Here is a 20,543-nt window from a genome sequence, read left to right as displayed (position 1 = left end):
TAGTTAACTGGGGTTACTCTAGGCCCCTGTTTTTTCCTTTACACGTGCAACGGAAATTTATCCTAAGTGATGTTCCAGTTGAATTCTACAAATGCATTTTTGAGAAACATTGTTCCTGTTATTTAAGAAATTTAATAAAATACTGAAAGTAAAAATTGTAGCACTTACAAGTTACAGCTTTCAGTATCACTGGATGCTGAGATTGTAAGTTCTGCATGGTTTATTTCTTCAGCATTTAAAATATTCTTTTCTGTTTTCTTATTCATCAGGCAAACTCCACGTTTGAGGAACTTGAACGCCTCAGACTGTTGACCAAAGCCTGGGAAGAAGTAGGACCTCAGCTGTGGCACTTCTTTCAAAGTAGCTTGCAAATGAACATGATCCGTGTATGTAATAGCTTAGCAGGGAGCCACTTAGCTCTTCACTTAGATCCTGCAAATAGTGTTTGTACAGCAGGTCATTCTAGAGAAAAAATCATTTTTTCCACAGTCTTCTCTATTAGATTAGGCATTTATTACATTTATCTTCTTGCTTATAAGTAAAAAAATGCAATCAAGGATAAATTCCTTTTTATCCATTCTTCAAGTCTCGCCTCCATTTTGACTATGTAACTGCCGTTTACAGAATTCATTCCTTAGCATACTTTTGTACTAATTCATAGTTCAGAAAGTGTTACTGGAAATTCTTTGTCTAAATGGGTACATGAAGAGGAGCACTGTAGTGAAGCTGGCCTGATGTGTTTCCCCAGGACTCTCTGAAGCACCCTACAGTGAGGGGTTTCTTGAACAGCCAACTTGGTGCTGAAGGCTTAACTGCAGAACACATAATCAACTTTCTCCACAATGGGTCCCCAGGGAGCCGGGAGAAGGGAATGGCAGACTTCGACTGGCGGAACATCTTCAGTTTTGCAGATCAAGCTTTACGTTTGCTCAGTCAGTATCTGGAGGTAAGGCCAGTCCCCCTCTGCTGGTTTTAGACCAAACTCTTAGAGAATGTCTTGCAGTGGGGTAGGCAGTATTTGAGGTCTGTGGCAACAGACAAGGTTAAAATCATAAGACATCTTCATTTGTTTCAAATCTCGTCTCTGTCTTAAAAACATGTTTTAAAATAGCATAAGAACATGAATAATTATTATTATGAAAAACTTGAAGATCCACAAATGCTGTATTCAGAATTTTGGCTGACTCTCTGAACAAACTTTGGAGACAGAAAATGAGTGCCAAATGTCAAGGAGAAGTTTTTTTTTCATAGGTAGTAATTACTGATAGGCTACTAATTTCAACAAGAGCAGAATGAGAGAAGCCCAAAGAAAGAAGCCTGATCAAACGTCTATGGAAACCAGTGAGAGAATTTCTACTTGCTCTGTAGCCACTTCTAACTAGGTGTCTGTGCCTGCTTCCTGGAATGTGTACCTCCCCTCTCCCCCATCTCTAGGGGCCATGTGTTTTCTTTAATAAGGCACTCTCAGGCTGTTTAAGAGCCCCACAGCTCAGAAGGTGAGATGCAGTTTCATTATGGAAATAAAAAGAGCTAAAAAGGATTCTCCCCTCCCAGTGACTCCTAAATGCTGAAGCAATACAATTTACCGTATTTTACTCTCTCCCATATTGATGAACTGAAAATATCCAACATTTAGGAAAATATTTTGGAAGGTACTTTTATTAAGAGGCTGCTCTGGCATGAGCAATATAACTTAAAGATGAATTCACTAGACTCAGACAGCAAACTAGTGCCAACCATTGCTTCCCGGGGCTGTATAAATGAGGCCAGAAGTTGCTTCTTATTCTGTACCTTTCTGACTGCAGGTAAAGATGTGCTGGGAACTGGCCTGCAGATGGGGCTGAGTTAGATAAATGAAATGCCAACTTAAAAAAAAAAAAAGAAAAGAAAACTTAGGAGCCCGAAGTGAGCTGGTGGACCCTGCTATGTTGCAGATTGGCTCTGAGAGTTAACTATTACTGTTGACAATATGTGTGGATTCTACATTTAGTATCTTCCATTGAAGGTCAGAGACTTTACAGAGGTTAAATATATTTTACAACATCTCTGAAAGAAAAGTAAGTATTTAATTATCATTTAACAATTAAATAAGTTGAGCCTCAAGCTTACACAGAAAGTTGCTACTAGCTGTAGGGTATCTGACCAAGTCCAACTCTACTGATTCCAGTCCAGTTCAGTGTAAAAGACCATCTGTTCCCTGCAAGGTGGCAGGCACTGTGTGTTTTTTTGCCATCCTAAAGCTGCTACAAGAGGGAATAATAAAGCTTTTGCACAAAGCTCTAATAAGTCCTTTGATGCTGTTTTACATCATGTTAGCAGAATTATTTCTTACTCAAACTGAGTGAAACAATATTGCTTGCTGCAGGTCAGTGCTGCAACATTCACAATATCAGGGCAGTAACTATACCTGCTAGTAGCAGATCTTGCCCCGCAGTTGTTTGTAATGAGCTTATTCTTTTAAGTCTGATGTTTACACAGAGTTATTAGCATTTGAGAATGTCACACTGCACCAAGCACAAAGGGAGCAAATAGGTCCCTTTCTAGGAACTGCCCCCCAACACACACACACACACACACACTTCTAGCTCACAGTATACAATGAGGAGATGTGCTGCCAGCATCAGCCTTTAGAGACTCCAGATTTCTGTGCTGTAAGCTGTGTTGCAGTTGAGGATCCCAGACATTATACAGTTGCTACTTTTCCTCACTAGTCCAAGAGTTTCGTATTCCTCCCCTTTGATTGCTTCAGGCAGTGCAACAGCTAAACTGTTTGCGATGTTTACCAAAGCCCCTTTTAATACTCACTTCAGTTTTTATCTTCCAGCCCTGTTCTTAGTAAATTAGTTTTAGTTTTCCCATCTTCATTGGGACATTTTACATTACTAAATAATAATTGGGACAAGATGTGAAATAAAGTGGAAGAAGAATGAATTTTGATACAGTGATATTTACAAAGGGACAAACTGTTGCAATTCACTGAAGAAAGCCTATAGAGAGATTTCGGCATTTATTTTTAATACAATTAATGTTAGGGAAATTCTAACTCTTGGCTAGTAGACTACATTTTTAAATCTCTTTTTGCTTTTGAAAGGGCTGAATTATTGCAACACTGGTGTGTTAGCCTGGGTTTTGTACAGACTTTGGTTTCTTTTAACTTACACAGAGCACCCATAAGCGCTTCTTTTCTGTGTTTTTAGTCCTTGCTGCTTCCTTGACAAGTCATCTGGGTAAGAGCCTACACTGCTGCTCAGAGAAGTCTAGGCGCTGTCATTCTGCAGTGAATATTCCACAAATGCAGTGCCATTCCCACAAATTCCTGTGGAGAATTATATGAATTCTCCTGCAGCGGACACAAGTACCTTAAACTGAATTCCAGCCCACCTCATCACAAATAAACTGTAAATAACACATCTAGATGTTTTGAAGACACAGTAACGCAACAGGACTTGAAACTACAGAAACACTGATAATGTGGATAGAACTAAACCAGTTTCAGAACTCGCTAACTATGAGAGATAAACATAACCAAAAAAGAGAAAATTAATATGACCTGAGCTGTCAGTCTAATCTGAATTCTTTTCTAACCTACAAGCCAGTAAGTTTTCTTGCCTTATTTTCCTTTCTGAGATAAAATTCTATATAGCTTAATTTCATGAAGCCCATTAGGAGAATGAATGTTTGCAAAAAGTTTGAAGCAAAACGCTCAGAAGGATGCTATGTCAGTCAAAACTACAAAATAATAGTTGTCAATTTAAGTATCGTTTTGTTTTCCTGCCAGTTAAAAATAATTTCCATAAAGATCTCATTAAGCTGTGAGATGATCTATCAGAATCTCATCAGTAGAAATGAATAATAAAATTGAAAGTGTAACAAGCACACTTCAAATTAAAAAAAAAAAAAAGCATGATTTATCAGAGGGAAAGGATAAACAAAGGAGTCTTTAAAGATTTCTGCCCATTAAAGATCAAACAAGTTAACCTCCTGGTATTTTATGAAGTGAGATAGTTATATATTTTCTCAGTCAATCTAGGGGTTAAATACATCTATTGTCTGGTAATGCCTTGCTAATTCTGGAGTGAAGAAGCCAGAGATAAAAATATAAGACTGTAACTTTCCAGGTAACTGATGACAGCATTTGTAGAATTTCCAAACTTTGTCTTATGCCTGTTAAAAAGGAGGGAAATGGGGTAAATTAGAAAGGATTAGATATTTTGATGACTTAGTGTCTTATATATGAATTAATAATAGCACACTTGACAATAATGGTGGAGACAAAGAAAGAAGACAGTTTGCTGTGATGGTTAAAACCACCTTTTAATTACTGAGCCAACTGGAGCTTGTTAACTTAAGCCAGCAGATTAATCATACGGCAGAATTCAATAGGAACACAGTATTAGTAAGATCAATTGACTATCTGACTGACATTAAATAATATACTAAAACTAAAATACCTAAACAACTAAGAGACTTCAAGAATCAAATTTATGCTGTAATCTGCCAGCGCAGCACTTAACAAAATGTTTTCAGCAAATTCCATGGCTAATGTGCTTTACTTGCAGAGCAGTCATCCTTTATTTCCCTGCTATTCACTCAGGGATTGCCTAGGATGAAAAAAAATGTCCCAAAACTTGGGGGAGGGGGAAGGCAGTATTTTGATTCAACAAGAGTAACAAAAAGTTATTGTGGCCAAATTATTTCATAGCTGTGTTAATTGCATCTCCTATAAACAGACTGTGAAGGTAGTTCCTTATACCAGGACCTAGTCGGTGCTGCAATTTCAGCCCTTCCAGTTCAGTTATTTGACTTTTTGAGGGAACATTCCCAGTATAATCCAAGTGATAGTTCACATTTTCATGGCTGAGTGATTACAGCAGCTGAAATATATTTTATAAATTTATTTTGTTCCATCTGTTTAGTGAAAGTGGCACCATAGCTTTTGCTCAACCTAGTACTGGCTATGTGTTTTGTACAGGCACATCCGAATTTGCCTTGTCTTGCTTGTATTGCAACAGTAGCTCCTGCCTTAGTGGATATAAGGTTTTAATGGCTGTAATTCTAGGAAGCCACCTGTGGTCACCCACAATGTTAGCACCAGTTTTAGATGAAGACAAAAGTCCCTTCTGACCTTAAATCTAATGATCGGTTTAATTCTGAGCTGTTGCACAGGGTGTATAAACTAGGCATCTGAGAATTTAATGCTAATAGGAATATCAGTACAGCAGGCCTGCATTTCTTCTCTAACATCTAAATCAAAGTTGATTTATAGGGGAAGGATGAGGAAATTACTTTGGCCCCATTAGGCAGCCAGCCCAACATAGCACTCTGTCAGCTGGGAGCAGGCACTACAAAAGATTTTTCTGATTTACAGCCCTAGTGATCAAGATAATGTTATGCTACTGTATCTGAAGAAGAGTCAATAATGTTATAGGCACCTGCAAGACAGTCTGAGAAACCAAATAGTGTTACTGGGAACTGTTTATAGCACTGCTAAGACTAGAATGGGTTAGAGTAGCCACGGTAGTGTGCCTTCTTCACTTTGTCCAGAGGGCCAGATTTTTTCACTCATCTGTACATTGAGGACATTCTGTTATTAGACTGGTATTATCAGGCCAGAGAAGAGATACTAGAATGATCTGGGTTTACATATATATATATATATATATATATATATATATATGTATATATGTATACACACACACACACACATATATATGTGTGTGTGTATATATTTACTTTTCATTTTTCTGCCTCTCTGAAGGCTCGTGTTTTCAAAAAGCTCCCTAGTCTGATTGCCAAAACTCTCTCAAAGGCCAGACTGTGCAGAGGGTTTTTTTCTTAAAAAAAAAAAATCAGAGTTGAGAGAAATTTATCATAATGCCTAAGATAACTCAGTCTTTGCTCTACTTTAAATAGAGGAGAGCTCTTTTTGATTACAGATAGGGCTGGAGGGTGGGATTTAGCATCCTCCCCGCCTTAAGATACTTAGTTTTAGGAGCAGTTTTCAAAAGCCTCTTTCAAAGTTGTTCCCTCTGTTCTCATTGATGATGTTAAAGCTAAATCTGAGGTTTACAGGTCATTTAAGGAGAATATTGTTTCTAAGCTTGGATTGATAATGTTGGTATGCTTTGAATTTGTCTTAAGATTTAAGCTTAGAAGGGGAAGTCTTCATGGTGGAGAGGAGAGACAACTTTCAATCTCGGTAGCTTCAGAATAAGTATTTGAATCTGAAAATGACAGCTATTTCAGATAAACCTACCTTCTCTCCTGTTGTCAACCACCAGTGTGTGCTTTAATGTATATTTCCTGCTAACTTATTCCTATGGGGTTGTTCTCTTTGTGATTATTTGCAGTGCTTAACTTTGGATAAATTTGAAGGCCATCTTGATGAAACCCAGCTGACTCGTCAAGCTCTTCATTTGCTAGAAGAAAACAAATTCTGGGCTGGTGTGGTTTTTCCTGACATAGAACCCAGAGCCAACAGTCTTCCACCACATGTGAAATACAAGATTCGGATGAACATAGATGCAGTGGAGAAAACGAACAAAATCAAAGATAGGTGGATGATGGTTCCTTGTTAGTTGTTATCTTCTGTCAAATGAATATGACATGCATAGGGACGTTCCAACCTGCCTTGGATACAGGCATGAAATCAAATTGGATTCACTGATATTTAGTATATAATGCAGAGCAGAATCCATCTCTAGTTACCTATGTCTCACTGACATACGTTGTGCCACTTCTGTGGCAGTTAGGTCAGGCAGTGGGTAGGTACATGGATGCATGGCAAAGAAAATGACTCTGCTCAGAATGTGTTCAGTAACCTTCCAAGAGTTCATGTTCTAAACTTTCTAATTGGCTTTGTCATTGGGAGGGACAAGCAAGGAAGTCCCATGTGTATTATGACCCAGCTCTCCTCCCCTTGGACAGCAGAACTCGTCTGTTCTTTCTCCTCAGGTCCCCTGAGGAGACTTGGGGGACTCACTTTTTAAAGGGATAGCAAAAATGATTTCTCAAGCTTGTCTGCACAGAGAGATTTAATGATTTAATGGTGTCTGGTAGTTCCACTCCAGCTGTTCCAGTTTACTCTCCAAGTATACTGTATTCTTAATAAAGTTATTTCTACTCCAGAACAGTTACTCTGCTGCATGATTAATTTAGGTGAATTTGGGGCTAAAATTGCTGTTCTGGGTAAGCGCAGAGGAAAATTAAAGGAAATAAAAGTACATTCCAAGTCATTTACTTTCTCATGCAATGTGTTCTGATAGCATGAAATCTGAAAAGGACAACTCCAGATAGTGCCCCTGTAAGTTTAGAGTCTAAGATTTGCCCCTCCCCACCCCTCACCAGCTACTGCTTACCCAAGTAATTTCCACATGGATTTTCTTCTTAGGTACTGGGATCCTGGTCCAAGAGCCGATCCTGTGGATGACTTACGTTACATCTGGGGAGGCTTTGCATATCTCCAAGACATGATTGAGCATGGGATTATAAAGACCCAGACCAACGCTGAAGTGGCATTAGGAATTTATTTGCAGCAAATGCCATATCCATGTTTTGTGGATGATGTGTGAGTAAAAGCAGTTTATAGCCTTAATTTTCATGAATATTTGGATTGTTGTGCTACTGTAACTGTCTGAGTATAAATCTCCTCCATGTATATATTAATACTCCCAAACACCATTTCTAGCTCCAGTCCTAAATCATACATGCAAGACCAATAGATGAGCATATTAGCACTCCCCAAAGCTTTCTTTGTCCACAATCTGCCCCTGGTCTCAACCTTGGCTTTGTTGTATCTAGACAACCAGTGTCCAGACCGAAAATAAACACAGCACACTAGTCCCTTACTCCTAAGAGCTGCCTTCCTGATTTTGCATCTCACACAAAATCAAAAAAAAAAAAAAAAAAAAAAAAAAAAAAGCCTTACTTTCCAAACAACAGTGACCCTAACCTCAAACTTCACATTAATCATACCTGAGAATCCATTGTCCGTAGGACACCTAAATATAACACACTGGTCCCTAACAATGTCACCTCTGGATCTATCCTTGTTTATTACACAGAATCCAGCAAAAGCCTGAACTTTTCAAAAGTTCTTTTACTTAACTCTAAACTTGTATAGCATATAACCAGTATTTCCAGCAAAACTGAACACAAAGCATTGACCAGTGTTAGAACCAAAACTCTACTTCCTTCTGTTAACTGTGCAGGATCCATCAAAAAGTTCTAAGCCTCTTTCCCTAATTCCTAATTACAACTTTAATTATATTCTAACACTTCCTAAAGCAAAACTGAACATAAAATATTGGTCCCAGTGGAACTGGTATTTCTTGCTATCTCTGTAAGTCTTGAAGAATGCAACAATAACCCAGGCTCCCCAAGTCTGTTACCAAACGCTGAATCGATTCTTGTTTAAATCTAGCTATACCGATATTCAAACAAAGCTTTAGGTTTTAGTTCTTGAAGACAACAGCTATCTGCAGACCTTGCAGACTCCCAAGACAATTTAGGCTCTTGAAACTTCTTCTTTCTATATTCCTAATTGCATCCCTATACCTGATTCCATTTATAACTATGTGACTAGTATCTGCAATGCATGCCACTAATTTCTGTTAACAGAAACCTTTCTCCTTCCCTTGTGGATGCTACTACAGCTTTCAACAATAACCTAATCCTCTCTAACTTGCTTTTTGCTAATTCCAGCCCATGGATTTTTATGAGTTGACTGATTTCTTCCTTAAATCTCACATAAATGCAAGGGATTCCAGGACTATAGCTGTAGCTCACTATTGCATGTGCCAGGAATTTCCTTCCTTGGTGAAAAGTGGGACAAGGAAGCTAAAGGAGAAAATTGGTTGCACTGTAACATGAAAAGAGAGCCCTCATGGGTATGGAGATTTCATGATGAGGGACGCAGGCTATGACCTCCATTAACATTGCCTGAACCAGCATGCATAGTCTGGGTTATATGAAGTGGTGCCACTTCCCTGTTTACAGTGTGCTTGTTCCAGTGCTAAGATACTGGCTGGCAAACTGTGCTACTTCAACTTTCTTGCTATAAATCCCCTCCATGAAAGTCTCACTCCTTCATAATAGTCCCACAGAAATTATTTCACAGTTCTGTCAGTGTGTTCTGTGTAGGTAAATGCTAGTACTTCAGTTAATTGCAGATTGCAGAGATGCGTCATTTGACCTGTCATTCCCCATCAGTTATCTGTTAACCTGACTAAAAGTCACACAAGCAAGTCTGCTGTTTACTTCCTGACTGCTTGAGAATACTGCAGGGGCAGAAACCCTGCCTGTGCAAAAGCTCTCTGAAGCCTGCAGCAGCAACACACAGTTCAGGGCTGACATCCAAACCCAGTAATGGCCTCTGCAGAGAGCCTGCGCAAATGAAGCAAGCACGTAATCATGGTAAACATATACATTGTGCTGTGTGTGGCCTAGCACTAGGTTGTGGGCTCCACCAAAAGGAAAACTAGTGTGTTTCAAGCCTCCAAGCCATTCCACAAAACTATGATTTAGTTTCTACAGGTCAGATTGCACTCCAGGAAAATTTAGTGGAAAAAAATAAAGATTTTCAGTTTATTTTGGCAATAACAAAAAGGTAGATCTATAAGGCTCAGAATTAGGAATCGGAAGGCTTTTTGCTCCTAATTTTTAGCGGCTCTTAGCTTTTGACCCTTAAAGAAGGAAGCCTATTTTGGCTTATTAAAGTAAGCTCATTCAAAATTGCAGTCTTGAAACTAGCACAAGATGTTTTTAACTTTTTCACCTCCAAAATCTCTTCGCCTCCAACAGTGCAATCCTTCGCAAGGGAGCCTGTGCAAACAGAGTCCAGAGGAAGGAAGGAGGAAGAGAGCAGTACTTTTCTCACTGTACATAGAGGGCCACCAACAGCAGTCTGTCCCATCACTGCCATTTTGGATGTGGTACCATACAACGCAGTTCCAAGAAAATTCCAAAGTCATGATTTGCATGAATTTCAGCAGTCTTGCTGGCAGCATGTGGTGCTTTTAATATGTCGTTTATACATATTTTGTCAATGAATCTTAAGAATGTAAGATGACAATGACACTCCAAGATTGTTAGCAAATGTTCTAAAATACTCTTTGTACATTATAGTAAAACCATTATGACCATTCACTATGAAGAAAGATGTATTTCCATGCCTCACCACATGTTTTGTAGCCTTCTGCAACCCTTATAAAACTTTTTTTGTAAAATGGGAATAACATTTATCTGTCTCAGGGGAGGATAGCAACAACTAGTTCATTAATATTTAGGTTGCTTTTGAAGTCCCTTAACATCATGTTCTCAATGTTTAGACTGAGAACTTCCAATCCTATGTTTCATAAATGCATAAACGGTTCTTCCACACTTTTCCTTTTTGTTCTTGCCTTTCATCTTAACACTTCTGTTTTACCTAAATTTCATTTACTCCTCTCTTCTTGGGTAGCTTCATGATCACCTTAAACCGCTCCTTTCCCATCTTCATGGTGCTAGCTTGGATCTATTCAGTTTCCATGACTGTGAAGAGTATAGTGCTGGAGAAGGAAATGCGTCTGAAAGAAGCTATGAAGAACAGGGGCATCACTAGTGGAGTGATTTGGTGCACTTGGTTCCTAGACAGCTTCATCATGATGGCTGGGAGCACATTCCTCCTCACAGTGCTGATTATGGTAAGGATTACCACGGGAATGACAGCAGAAATTCCCAAACTCGCTGTTGTGTTTGTGTGGCTGGTACCAGTGTGCTGTTGAGAAACAATAGTAGCCATTCATAGGGAGATGGAAACAGCTGGTGGCCTGATCACAGCACATAGCAGGCACATTCTTGTAAGCAGACCTCATGACAGAATTAGCACTTGGCAGAGTCAGAAAGATAAATTCGCTAGTGAGATTTATTGTGAGATCCTCCACAGAACAATACATCAAGCTGATTATTCTGTTTAATGTATTTCCTGTAGAAAGAGGCAGATTTCCCAATAAATAAGAATTGTAGCTTTAAATAGAAATGATCATTTTTTGAAGAATCCTAATCTTGTAATGCCGCAGCCCATCCTTGGCAAGCACGGGAAGGAACACACACACATCAATGTGATGCAAGTTCAATCCAACTTTATTCCTTTGTCTACCTAATTTATATATCTTTTCTAACAAGCTCATGTATCAACGCGCCTCGCAAAGCATTTCTATTGGTTGTCTAATATTGTCCAAGCGCATCTGCTCAGTTTCTAATTGGCTGTTGTGTTGACTCCCCTTGTGAGTGATCACAGGCGCTTGCTTATCTGTTGTGTTAACTCCCTTTCTGGATGCATATCCTGTCAGTGATTACAGACATCTGCTTATCTTTTCTTCTTTAGCCTTTTGTCTTCAAAAGAATTCCTTCTTTGAGCAGTTTGTTGCTTACTTCAGCTCTTTATAATCCTGCAAGATAGCCAGGGCCCAGACACAGGGCCCCAACACCTCCCCCTCTTTTTTCAAAAACAGAGTCAACTATCCTCTGCATGGACTGCTGCAGACATTGCAATATACAAGGTAGACATACAAGTAACATCAGAACAATCAATCCCATAAGCGTAAATTGATGAATGAGAGAAGCAAACCAAGAGCTTAAACCTAGCGATTTTAACCAACTTTCCAAGCCCCAACTCTCCTCTCTCAGTTTACTCATCCCATCTTTTAGGTCCTTTATTCTCTTATGGATCGATTCCGAATGATCAGACAAATTCATACAACACATTCCCTCAAACTCCTCACACCCATGCCCATGGGCTAATAATAAAAAATCTATAGCTGCTCTATTTTGCAATACTGCATGATTTACGCTGGCTACGTCTTGAGATAATTGATCTAGAATGTCAGAAGTCACGTTAAGTTCATTTTTTGTCCAACAAGCTAACTGCTTTAATGTTGTCATTGCACGCGCTGCTGTAGCCCCGGGAAAAACCATGCTCATTAAAAGAGTTCTCAGGTTACTCCAAAATTTAGGGTCTCCCACTTCGCTACAGTCTAATTGATGCAATTCTCTTTTCTTCTGACGGCTCCTTTGACTATCTGCCCACTGTATCACTGTCGACACGTTTGGGTGAAATAATGTTAGTTTCCCCAAATAGCATGGTCCCCCTTTTGGTCCTGCTGGTACTCCGTTCCATGCCCTATCTCCACAGATCAAAAAGATTCCAGGCGGCAATCGCCGCGCTGGCTTATCAGTTAGATTGCATTTGGAGTATGTTTGTCCCATTACTTTGTCTGCTTTCAATCCCGACTCGACAGACGCCCATGTTTTACTGGGCATGTCAAGCTCTGTACTTAGGGGCTCAAATTGCACCCATCCTCCGTTTCTTGTGCCATTTGTGGCATTTACGCATCCTAATAAATCTAATTCTTCTGGGGGTGACCGCAATGTGTAGTTTAGTTGTTTTATAATCTCACACTGCCACCCACCATCTCTTTGTGCATCAGTCAAACCCGGAGTTTTCAGCGTCTGGTTGACCGTAGTAAAGTTTAGACATGTTACATTTCCAATAAATCCTTGAAATTCTCCCGGTTGCCACACCGGCACTCCCACTAAGCAAGTTCGAAATGGATCTCCTGGTCTCTGCAGGCTCAAGCAAAATGATTTCTGACCTGTTGTATTAGCTACGGTTACCCATATGTTTTCTCTCTTATTAATATTCGTTAATGACCACACATGAATCACGCCAGTTAATCCCAACCACCAAACCCACTGTGCCTTCATGTTTCTTTAGGCAACACTTCTGGGTTTGCTTCAGCACCCTGTAATGCATTTGTTGTTTCGGCTTTCTCCTTTGTCAGCCACGGCCGCACCCACTTGGCTGGTATCCACGTAGTTCTATCCCTGGCAAATTTTCTTGGTACCGATAAGCCTCAGTGCCGGCTATCTTTTCCTCTATCCCTTTTATTTATTTTTATATTTATTTATATATTATTATTATAAATTATAAATATATTTATAATCACAATTATAATATTATAATTATAAATATATTTTTATATATAATTATTATTATTATTATTATCGTTATTTATCTATTGGTTCCCATGTTGGTCTGTCCACTCTTTATATAACTGGCATGGCCGTAGGAGTGAACAGAAACTCTCCCTCCAACTTAGCATTCTCTATAAGGCCCTTGTAACGCGTAACAGGGTTAAAATTCGGGTCATGAGGTGGCACTACCTCATCTTTGCCTCCCTTCCCCACAGGGCCGAACAGTTCCCTCTCCTTGCCGTGCACCACCGATTGCAACCATGACAACACCCCGTCCGGATTTATCCCTTTTGTCCCGCGACCCACCCCACAACCGACCGCCAAACCCGACTCAAATTTGTCGATCTGTCTCTCAATGTTCTCAGCCCCTTCTACAATTGAGTTATGGGCAGCCTTATACACTGCCTTTATGTCCCTTCGTCCCGATCCCTGATCGAGGTGTTTCATCTGATCCAATAAGGCAGTCATCTTGTCGGCTTGGCCGCGGAGTTCTTGACAAATCTCTCTCAGCTGCTCTTGGTCCGCTGGCTCATCATCCGGCAGCGGGACCTTTACTGGATCAATGTCCATGTTCGCCGGGGGAGCGGTACACACGGGACGGTCCTCCCCTTCCCAGGGTGGTAAATCATCGTCTACTCCCCCCCACGCCTCCTTCTCGGCTACGGAAACAGGACAGGCATGCAGGGGACACTTGAGGTTATAATTGTCAGGCACCCTCTCATACCGAGGTCCCGAGCCACTCACAGCTGTCCATTCTGAGTCTCCTGAGCCCTCCTGCTCCTCGTCAGTACTTTGTACGGCGCTGCGAATGGCAGCAGCAACAGCCGCTTCTCCGTGCAACTGTTCTAGCATCAGTCGGACCGGTCGGTAAATCTTTGCTAACGACCGTGCCTCCTTAGATCCCACTTGCACGCTCTCCCACAGTTCCTTTCCGACTCGTTCCCATACTTCCAGCTTGTATACTTGCAGGGCTTCTGCTATAAGCCCCTTTCTTCGGCACCACAGTAACAAATCAGTTAAGTCTGATTTCGTTATCTGGGTGTCCGTTTTCTGAGCCAACTTCAACAGGCTCTCTAGTGTTGCTTGTTCTATCGCTGATGCAGCGAATCCCATCCTGCTTCCCTGACTCACCGGTCAGTCGTGGCCACAATCCGCCTTTCTTCAGGCGCCCAGCTACTGTCGCTGGCTATGCAGGATCCTTGCCCGCTTACGGCTCCACTACTACCCCAGTTGGTCTCTGAGGATCACGTCGGGGTCACCAGATGCCGCAGCCCATCCTTGGCAAGCACGGGAAGGAACACACACACATCAATGTGATGCAAGTTCAATCCAACTTTATTCCTTTGTCTACCTAATTTATATATCTTTTCTAACAAGCTCATGTATCAACGCGCCTCGCAAAGCATTTCTATTGGTTGTCTAATATTGTCCAAGCGCATCTGCTCAGTTTCTAATTGGCTGTTGTGTTGACTCCCCTTGTGAGTGATCACAGGCGCTTGCTTATCTGTTGTGTTAACTCCCTTTCTGGATGCATATCCTGTCAGTGATTACAGACATCTGCTTATCTTTTCTTCTTTAGCCTTTTGTCTTCAAAAGAATTCCTTCTTTGAGCAGTTTGTTGCTTACTTCAGCTCTTTATAATCCTGCAAGATAGCCAGGGCCCAGACACAGGGCCCCAACATTGTAATTTACCTTGTTTGATCCATGTATTATATTCAGTGCTCACTTATACTATGGCACTATTGCAAAGGAAAGAGATGCTGCGAGGACAGAACACATCCTTCTCTGCCTTGGAAAAAAAAATTGTCTATTCTGTGACTCAGAATTGCTGTAATTTTTTGTAACATCTTATGTCAGTTTGGATTTAGTCTTTATGGCCACCTTTCATCTCTCTTAGCTGAAAACCAGCTTCTCCTGGCAACTGTTAGTTATATTGTTACATATATTTGTGACATTTTGATAGGAAAGAATGCTGTGATATCTCTTCTAACATGGGGAACTAGTATTGTTATAAATGCATAATTAGGATTCAGTCTTTTCCATCTAATCAACTGGCCCTGGTGAGTTGTTCTGTTTTTTTGTTGTTGTTGTTGTTGTTGTTCTGATACAGCTTGAGTGGGTAGAGAAAACCCTACTTTATTTACTACACCGGTTTAATTAAAAATCAGGAAGTAGTTAATACTAGTGAGGAATGTGGTTATACCTATAATCCACTTGCCTTCCTCAATTTCACTATGCCTCTGTGAGGCACCTTTGTGTGATATAAATACATTCTAATGAGAGGTTGTAGCATTACGTTTGATTAAAAAAAATCAACTTCACAGTCCCAATGGGATAGTACAAAAATGTTGTGAACTATTTATATAATGTTGTTTTTTAGGAGTAAATAAATAATAAACTGTGGTTCATGCTCTTTCTTCAATCTACAAAAGCTCTAAAGAAAAAAGGTCAATAAAAGTTCACACAGTGGACTATTTAGTACAAAAGGAGCTCTGGGAAAATAGAGCTGGTTTCCTCAGTTGTGATAGCCTGCTAAAATTTGAGCATTGTTTAGATGCAGAAAATAATGCTTTATAATTTTTTGTTAGTGTTTTCTTTTTAATACATTCTGACATGTTTTCTTACATCATCTTTCCTACATATTGAACAAGGGATCTGAGGACAATATATGAAGAGATCAATGAAAATCTATTATGACAGTTCAGATATGGCTTTATTTAAAGTATATGAATTTCCATGCAGGCACATATTGCTCGGAGCCATTTGTGTGTTAAGACATGAACAGAATGTCTGTCTTCAATCAGTTATGAGCTAAATAGTCATCAAATATGAATATGAGCTGTGCAGCCTATAGTACTAATCTGAAATCACAAGCTAAGAGCAGAAATAAAGTCAGATCATGGCTTTGTGTTTGTAATGCCCATAGGTGTTAAAGCATTGTTACCTAGTGAAGAGTTAGAAACCATACTAAGTAGGCTGGCTTATTCATTGCAGATTACATGTCAGTGCTGCTTCAGACCCTTTCTGCTAGTTCAGAAAGTGGCAATACTTCTAAATGTGTTTGTTTTCCATTTGCTTACAGTGCGGCCAAGTGCTACAATATAGCAGTCCACCTCTCTTCTTTCTATTCCTACTGACGTTTATCACAGCCACTATAATGCAGTGTTTCTTGTTCAGCACCTTCTTCTCCAAAGCGAATCTGGCAGCTGCCTGCAGTGGAGTCATCTACTTCACTTTGTACCTACCCCACGTTGTCTGCTTTGTCTGGCAAGACCACATGACTGTTAATCTGAAGATCCTAGCTGTAAGCCTTTCTCTGATTATATGGTGTCTCTGTGTCTTCCACACTGTTTCTGTTCTGTCCATATATGAGTAACAAAGCACTACACACCCCTTCCTCCTCTTTTTTTTTTTTTTTTTGATTGAGAGATGTCATCTCTTATCAAGCAGAGATTGCAAGTGAGTAAGCCGTCAGTGAACCTAGTCACTGAGAGATGTTTTCATGCCTTTTAGAATATACCACAAAATGTATTTTGTATTTTGAAGGTTGGGAAATTGGCGTAGTGCTCAAAGTTTAAAACACTTCCTATAAGGTAAAATAAATTTAAGTTCTAATATGTTTAATAAATACAAAGGGAAGTCAGAATATGGGGGCAGTTGTTTTCCTCATATCCTATAACCTAGTTAGTAGGGTAATTTCCAAGAATGAAAAAGCACAGGCTCACACTCCTCCTTTGCCTGAATTTTGAATGAGGATCTGAACACAGGTGCTACAGTTCTGACAAATCATAGAATCACAGAATCAGTAAGGTTGGAAGGGACCTCTGGAGATCATCCAGTCCAACCTCCCTGCTCAGCAGGGTCACCTAGAGCATGTTAGACAGGGTTGCATGCAGGCGGGCCTTGAGTATCTCCAGAGAAGGAGACTCCAGAACCTCTCTGGGCAACCTGTTCCAGTGCAGTGCTCCATCACTCTCACAGTGAAGAAATTCCTGCTCACGTTCAGGCAGAACTTCCTGTGCTTCAATTTCTGCCCATTGCCTCTTGTCCTGTCACATGATGCAACTGAAAAGAGTTTGTCCCCGTCCCCTTGACACCTTCCCTTCAGGTATTTATACACATTGATAAGATCCACCCTCAGTCTTCTCTTCCTCAGGCTAAAGGAAATGCTTTCCGTCTAAGAAGCTGTAGGCCATTTCCTATGCAATGCTTCCTTGTTGGTTCTCTCTTCCATTATGTATATAAAATACTTAACTATTCACTGGAGCTGGAAACTTCTGGCTCTGTTTTGCAATGAAACTCTGAACTTACAGATTCATTCATGCTGATTTTTTTGTGGCCCAATGAGTCATACAGTTGCAGAGGTTTGAATGATCCATCTCTACTGAGCATTCTAGCAACCTAGGTAAAAGAAGTGCTGTCATCTCTTGCATTAGGAAATCTAATGCAAAAAGAAAAAGTTACTCTAACAGTTGTAATTAAGTATAAATGTGGCTTTGAATCAGATTTCTAACTGCATATATATAGCATATAACATTTCTAGTTCTACAGATAAAGGCAATAAAATGCCAGACTCAATCCTGTCATTAAGTCAGAAAATGAGGCTGGCATTTGACAGATCCTGATTTGGGAGGAAATCTGGGAACTGCCATACAATCTGAGCAGAAAGAAGTGTTTGATTCTCTTCTCACCCTAAACGAGAAGGAAGTCAGAGGTATAAAACAATGTGAGAAAGGATATTTGTTGACCAGAAATTCTGAATGTTTCCTCTGTTCCTGGTATGTTTGGTCTTATATTTGTTGTTCAGAAGTTACTCTCTGAGGAAGAGCTAACTACAAGGGGCGTAGGGAGGGTTGTGCCTAGGTGGGCGGGAGGCCGAAGAAAAAATGAAACCTTTTAGAGAAAGGTAAAGTGGTTGTACAATGAATGATTACTGAAAAACAAACACTTGTTTTAGCATGTTATGACAGTACCTCACTGGGAGTTGCTGTCAATCTCTCTTGCCTCTGCTATTTTCCTATGAACTGATGCTCTTGGTCGTGCCTCATACACCGAAGAAAGATTTTATTTCTCCAAGACAGGCAAAGTACACACTGCAAACTGCTAGACTCATCTTTAGCATTTACAAAGCAGAAATACTAAGTGAAAAAAGAACAACCTCTGAAGCTTCCCTTATAGCCAAAGGAAGTAGAGCCAAGGTTGAATTCAGTCTTCCATGACTAAATGCAACTTAGAATTGTCGTCATTCAGAAGATTAGACATTCTAGTCCTATATATTATCAAGTTCCACAGTCCACTCCATAAAGGCAATCTTATATTGTACTTGCCTTATGAATTTTTCCTCTGTTTCATATCATGTTGTTTTTTCTATATTCCAGAGTTTACTTTCTCAAGTAGCTTTTGGTTTCGGCACAGAATATTTGTCACGTTACGAAGAGCAAGGTCTTGGTCTACAGTGGGGTAACATCAGAACCAGTCCCTTGGAAGGAGATGAATATAGTTTTCTATTTTCCATTCAAATGATGCTTTTTGATGCTTTTCTGTATGGAATACTTTCTTGGTACATTGATAATGTTTTTCCAGGTATGTCAATTTTTTATTCATATAAAGTAGCAGTAATTTATGTAAGTCATGTTAGCCTAATCAGTGTTGGAGTATTTCTCTATCAGAAATAGGGTTTTTGACATTGTAGATTGATTCTGATCCAGCATGGCATCACTATTTTATTAAGGGTTTCCCTTTTTCTCTTTTTCTTTCTCCCCATTTTAGGGGAGAAGAATGGAAAGAAGAAGGAAGACAAAATTTCTGGTGCTGTTTTAAAAATTAAATAAAAAATAAATTGTCAAAAATGTAATTTTAAAAAAGCCAATTTGTGTACATATTTATGTACAACGTTTGAGAAGTTCCAACCATTTCTAGTGAGATTTTTTCATCCTCATCCAGACATTTTGAAAATACAAAAAAAGCCCTAGTTCACAAATGTACTGTGGCCACATTAGGCCAAGTGTTTTTTAAAGAATAAAACATATGGTGTATCCCAGGTGGCTGGAAGAGTTACTAGGTGGAACTTTTCTTAAATTTCTTAAAGAGAACTAATTTCTTAAAGAGAATCTTGGTTCTAGAATTGAGTTCACAAAAGGATTTTCTTTGTTACCAATTGCAAAGTTTTGGAGCTTTCTTTATGAGAAAATGGTTTATCTTGCTATAGGTCAAATAACTATCTTTCCTCTTATTAGCTATGGTTATAGTGTAATACTAAATACAGACTAATCTGCTTCACAAGCGAGGAAGCTTTCTTCTCATTAATTCATTAATTTCCTACTCCTGCATGTGAATTGCAGCTCCAGGATGTATTTCTTGGCAGATGGCTATCTGCAAGATCTCTCCCCCCTCCCTTTTCTTTTTCTTGAGTGGTTACTCAGAATTTGAGAGCTTGCAGATTTTCTCGGCTGTGAAAGAAAACTGATGATGGGCCAGGTATGCTTCTGTTTCCCATGTCGCTTAGGATAGTTAATCCAAATTAAGAAAAGGTATGGATTTGTTACATTGTTTTAGATCTCTTAGGATGTTTTCCTTCAGAATTAAAGTACAGCCTCAAGTCTGCTTCGTTTCTATTCCAAAGTGAACTCTGCAATTCCAAGTTAATGCCTTTTACAGTTTTAAGAAATGTGTCCTCACAAAAAAGTTTAATACAATTCATTTTAAAGGTGAATTTACAGAAACTCCCCTAATAATCCCTGTTTGGACAAGTCCCTGTTGCAACCCTATTTAGTTATAAAGAATGGATAATGTCTTATTTCTACAAACACAACAGAAATTAAACAACAGGGAAGAGTTTCTTTGCACACAGTTCCAAGTCTTTTTTTCAGCCAGCATTTTACACAACAGTACTGTCTCCCAGGGCTTTATTCAGTGACTTCAGTTCCTCCCAATATTTGCTCTGAGTGTCTCCTTGGCTTTATGCTCCTCTGTTTCTGTGGAGTATCTCATAACATTTCTCTCACACACACAGCTCTACCAAATCAATGCTGTAGTCTTTGAGCTTAATATACAAGTTCACCTGATAATCCTTTGAACCATATGGTTCAGCTCGTGCTCAAGTTTTCTCTGCATCCAGCCACCCTTAGGCAGACTTGTCATTTTGCTGTTTAAGTATTCTGCTCTGTAATGGAGTTAGCAGTTGTTTTAGCCACCTGCTTCAAAGGGATGTAATCCAATCCGTAAAAAGTGCAAGGCAAACTGCTTATAGATGCAGACAGAATGTTTGTGTGCTTTAATGGGAGTACAGTTGCTTAATGTACAGGATATTTTTGATAAGTTAGAAATAAACAGACAGCTTCATAAACAGTGCTTTTAATGTAGAAAAACTATCCACCCACCAGTTAGCATCACAAATTCCCTTTGCTTATTTTAAATAAGTAACACAAGACATCTGGATTCACAAAGATGCCAGTTTTAAATATAGCAACTCAGATCCCTATGTTCTGTAAATCAATATAGTCTAAGAAAGAAGTGTTGGCTTGCACTAG

General features: G+C 39.5%; 1 protein-coding gene across 1 annotated transcript in view; it reads left to right on the top strand.

Annotated features, from left to right (window-relative positions):
• ABCA4 (ATP binding cassette subfamily A member 4) overlaps positions 1 to 20,543 on the top strand; it is a 76,931-nt gene that overhangs the window by 19,271 nt on the left and 37,117 nt on the right. Inside the window, exons 10-16 of the mRNA XM_062580957.1 lie at positions 270 to 386; positions 749 to 946; positions 6,351 to 6,556; positions 7,391 to 7,567; positions 10,460 to 10,682; positions 16,097 to 16,318; positions 18,393 to 18,597. Coding sequence (XP_062436941.1) covers positions 270 to 386; positions 749 to 946; positions 6,351 to 6,556; positions 7,391 to 7,567; positions 10,460 to 10,682; positions 16,097 to 16,318; positions 18,393 to 18,597 — 1,348 coding nt within the window. The remainder of the gene's footprint in view (positions 1 to 269; positions 387 to 748; positions 947 to 6,350; positions 6,557 to 7,390; positions 7,568 to 10,459; positions 10,683 to 16,096; positions 16,319 to 18,392; positions 18,598 to 20,543) is intronic.

Source organism: Rhea pennata, chromosome 8 (assembly GCF_028389875.1).
Source record: "Rhea pennata isolate bPtePen1 chromosome 8, bPtePen1.pri, whole genome shotgun sequence".
NCBI lineage: Eukaryota > Metazoa > Chordata > Aves > Rheiformes > Rheidae > Rhea > Rhea pennata.
The sequence above is the reverse complement of the archived record's forward strand: the minus strand, read 5'-3'. Positions and strand labels throughout refer to the sequence as shown.